This window comes from Corvus brachyrhynchos, unplaced genomic scaffold, assembly GCF_000691975.1.
Source record: "Corvus brachyrhynchos isolate BGI_N302 unplaced genomic scaffold, ASM69197v1 scaffold115, whole genome shotgun sequence".
NCBI classification, from domain to species: Eukaryota; Metazoa; Chordata; class Aves; order Passeriformes; family Corvidae; genus Corvus; species Corvus brachyrhynchos.
In genome coordinates this window covers 8152375-8155316 of record NW_008239553.1, presented here as the reverse complement: position 1 = coordinate 8155316, position 2942 = coordinate 8152375, and the positions used below count along the sequence as shown (strand labels likewise).

The 2942-nt window shown below is 44.4% G+C and overlaps 1 protein-coding gene across 1 annotated transcript in view; it reads left to right on the top strand.

Moving 5' to 3' along the window:
- Window positions 1-2647, top strand: part of INO80 (INO80 complex subunit) — a 64513-nt gene extending 61866 nt beyond the window's left edge. Inside the window, exons 38-39 of the mRNA XM_017741863.1 lie at window positions 1-30; window positions 626-2647. The exon at window positions 1-30 is cut by the window's left edge and continues 1 nt beyond it. Coding sequence (XP_017597352.1) covers window positions 1-30; window positions 626-843 — 248 coding nt within the window. The 3' untranslated portion in view covers window positions 844-2647. The remainder of the gene's footprint in view (window positions 31-625) is intronic.
- The last annotated feature ends 295 nt before the right edge of the window (window positions 2648-2942 follow it).

Sequence of the window (2942 nt, the reverse complement as noted above, 5' to 3'; positions counted from 1 at the left end):
ACGCAGCCTACGGCTACAGCGTCTCCAAAGGTACGTGGGGCAGGGCGGGCACCAGGCTGCCCAGAGCACAGCCAGCCACGGGGGCTTGCGTGACGGCTGCTCACAACCGGTTAAAAGTGTTGTGTTGGTGGTACTGCTTGCCCATTATATTCTGAGATCCAGGCAGTACACAGTGTGACATGGTAAGGGTGTGAGAGGATAGCCAGTTTCACCTCAGATGACCTTGAGTTTTTTGTCTGCCCTTTGAATTACCTCATACCAAATATTTTTCCTTAATTTTTTTGTTGGTTTTGGCATTTTTTTAGTGTGGTGTTCAGACAGATCAGATAGTGTTGTTTATGCCATGGCTGTGGCTGTGATTTTCCTGCATTGCATCATGTTGAGGTTACCGTATCACATTCCAAAACCTCCTAAACTGATGGTGATTGAGCTGCAGCTTTACATTAGCTGAAGATAGCCCAAGGTATAACTGTAAGATGTTTTGTATCTTAAGGAGATCCCTCTTCATAAAACTGTCATAAGTCATGAATACAGAGTGGTCTTAGGACTGGCTGTTAATATATTGTTTGCTGTTGAAGTGGAATAATATGCTCATGTGGAATTTGGTTTTCTTTTCCATTGCTAGGCATGGCTGCAAGTAGCCCTCTACAAACAGCAATCATTCGACCTTCGGGACTTGCAGATTTTGGACCTTCAAGCGCCTCTTCTCCCTTGAGCTCCCCTTTGAGCAAAGGAAACAGTGTTTGTGGGACCCCCAAAAGTTTAAACCTGACCAGCAGTCTCATATCAGAAACTTCAATTCGGAAGCAAAGCAAAGGTGCCCACACCTCAGGTGGTCGGTAGTAATTTTGAACCCCCAAAGCTTGTCTGAACTGCATTGGCTTTCAGAGTAGACCACCCTGCCAGTTGAAGGCATGCTAACAAATGCCTTGTTGGTGTCCAGCACATGTGTGGAAAGAAAATCAAAGCACAATGGGAGCGGGTGGTTGATGTGAGCACTTTGATTATGTGTATTCCAAAAAACTATCTTTGCAGACACTGCAAGAAGGAGGGAAGGGAGTCTGGGGTAATTGGGAGAGTGTCAGCCTGTGTTTTATTGACACATCTGACAAAGATTCCCAAGAAAGCATCCAGCTACTCCATGCAATATCCTGCAGCTGAGTGTGCTTGAAGTCACACCAGTGTACTTCCTCTGTTATAGCCTGAGATGGAGCCCAGCATTAATTTTGTCCTATGAAATCAGTATATGAACCCCAGGAGTATCCTGTAGAGTCACAAGACATTTCTGTACTGGCAGCTGGTCAGTGAATGTGCAGGAGTAATTGGGGGCTATGCTGAAGATGATGTGTAATCAGAAAAAATCTTGGGTTCCTCTGGTGTGGGTCTCCAGGTTCTTTAAAGACTTGAAATTCAAAGGAAGGTGTCTCAGGTGGTTTCCAGGGAGCAGACTCTCTTCAGCACCATTTGTCAGGAAGATGCTCAGAGCTGCAGAATACAGGGAGCACTGTCAAGCCTCGTGAGAGCAGCAGCACAGCCTCTGCTTCACACAGTGGAAGAAATCACAGGCCAGTGATTGGTTTGCATTTCAGAATTCTCATCAGCATGAACACTCGCTGTGTTCAGAATGATTTCTCTCATTTTTGAGGTGTGCAAAACTCTTAAAAGCTTAGAAACAAAATAATACTCTATTTGTACAAATCTCGAGAAGGAGGAAAACGGAAGTGCTGAGGAGGAGTTCGTGCTGCTCCTCTCACTGCGCCATAGCAGAGCGTGGATCTGCAGCTTGCAGTGCTGTGAGAGGCGCAATGAAAAACAATCCTGAGAGAGAGGGAACTGTGCCATTCCCCCTTCCAGGCAAATCTGGGAAAAAAATTATGTAATATCCCAGCCATCCCATTGACTGTTCTTGCAGTGTGTTTTCCCTTCATCTTTGTGATCATCACACATACTGGCGTGGTTGAGTTCACTGCAGTGTGCGGGCAGTAGCTGTGTCCCATAAGGCTGATAGAAGGCAGTGCTGCCAGTACCCATCCATGTTCTTGTTCCCTTCCTCGTTCTTGATGCACAAACCCCGCCCGTAGCCCTTTGCTTTGCTGTAAGCGTTGTCTGCATTGCACTGAGATTTAGGTGTGGGACAGTTGTTCTGTCTCACACGTTGAATTAAGAGGCTGTTCTGCCGGGGCACTTTCATCCCTTGAGAGAAGCAAGTTGAGTTGCAGGTCTGGGCTGTGACAGTGGAAGATGATTTCCTTTTTTATTATTATAATTTTTTTCTGACCCCAAATCCTTTGCCTGGCGTCCTACAGTGTAGAGCGAGTGCTTCCTGTCGGTTCTGCCTCTAATTTGCACACCTGAAAATAGCAGAACTGAGCTTAGTTAGATTGATTTTTGAACAGATTTGCAGGGGATAATTGAGGGGGAGGTGATGTTTAATTAACTCATGAAGACTTCCCCCTTCCCCTTCTATTCACATGTATATATGATATTTAGAGGGAATCAGACAAATGCCAAGCCTTTTTTTCTCTTTGAATGTGCTGTCTATTTTTGTAACTGAACTTGTACATATGTATAAAGAGAGACACATCTTTCTTTTACTAACTGGAGGAGAAAATCTTAAATAAAATGGAGTGAGATAATTTTATGTAAATCAGTGTCTTTGTGGTTTTTATGCATGTAGCTGTACGAATGAGAGGATTAGGGAAGAGAACATGGAGGGGTGCACATCTGGAAGTGCTTCTGGAGACAAATGCTGCTCAATGTGAAGCTCTAGAGTGTCTGTGCTCTGCCAAGTATCATGTTTGTAACCTTCTTCAGTTACAACTGTACCCTTATCCCATGTTTGTATTCACTGATTATCTCATAATCTATTTTAAAGTGTGCAGCAGGTCACAAGGAAACAGAAGCAACTATAATATGCGTAATTACACAGTACCTGAACTTCG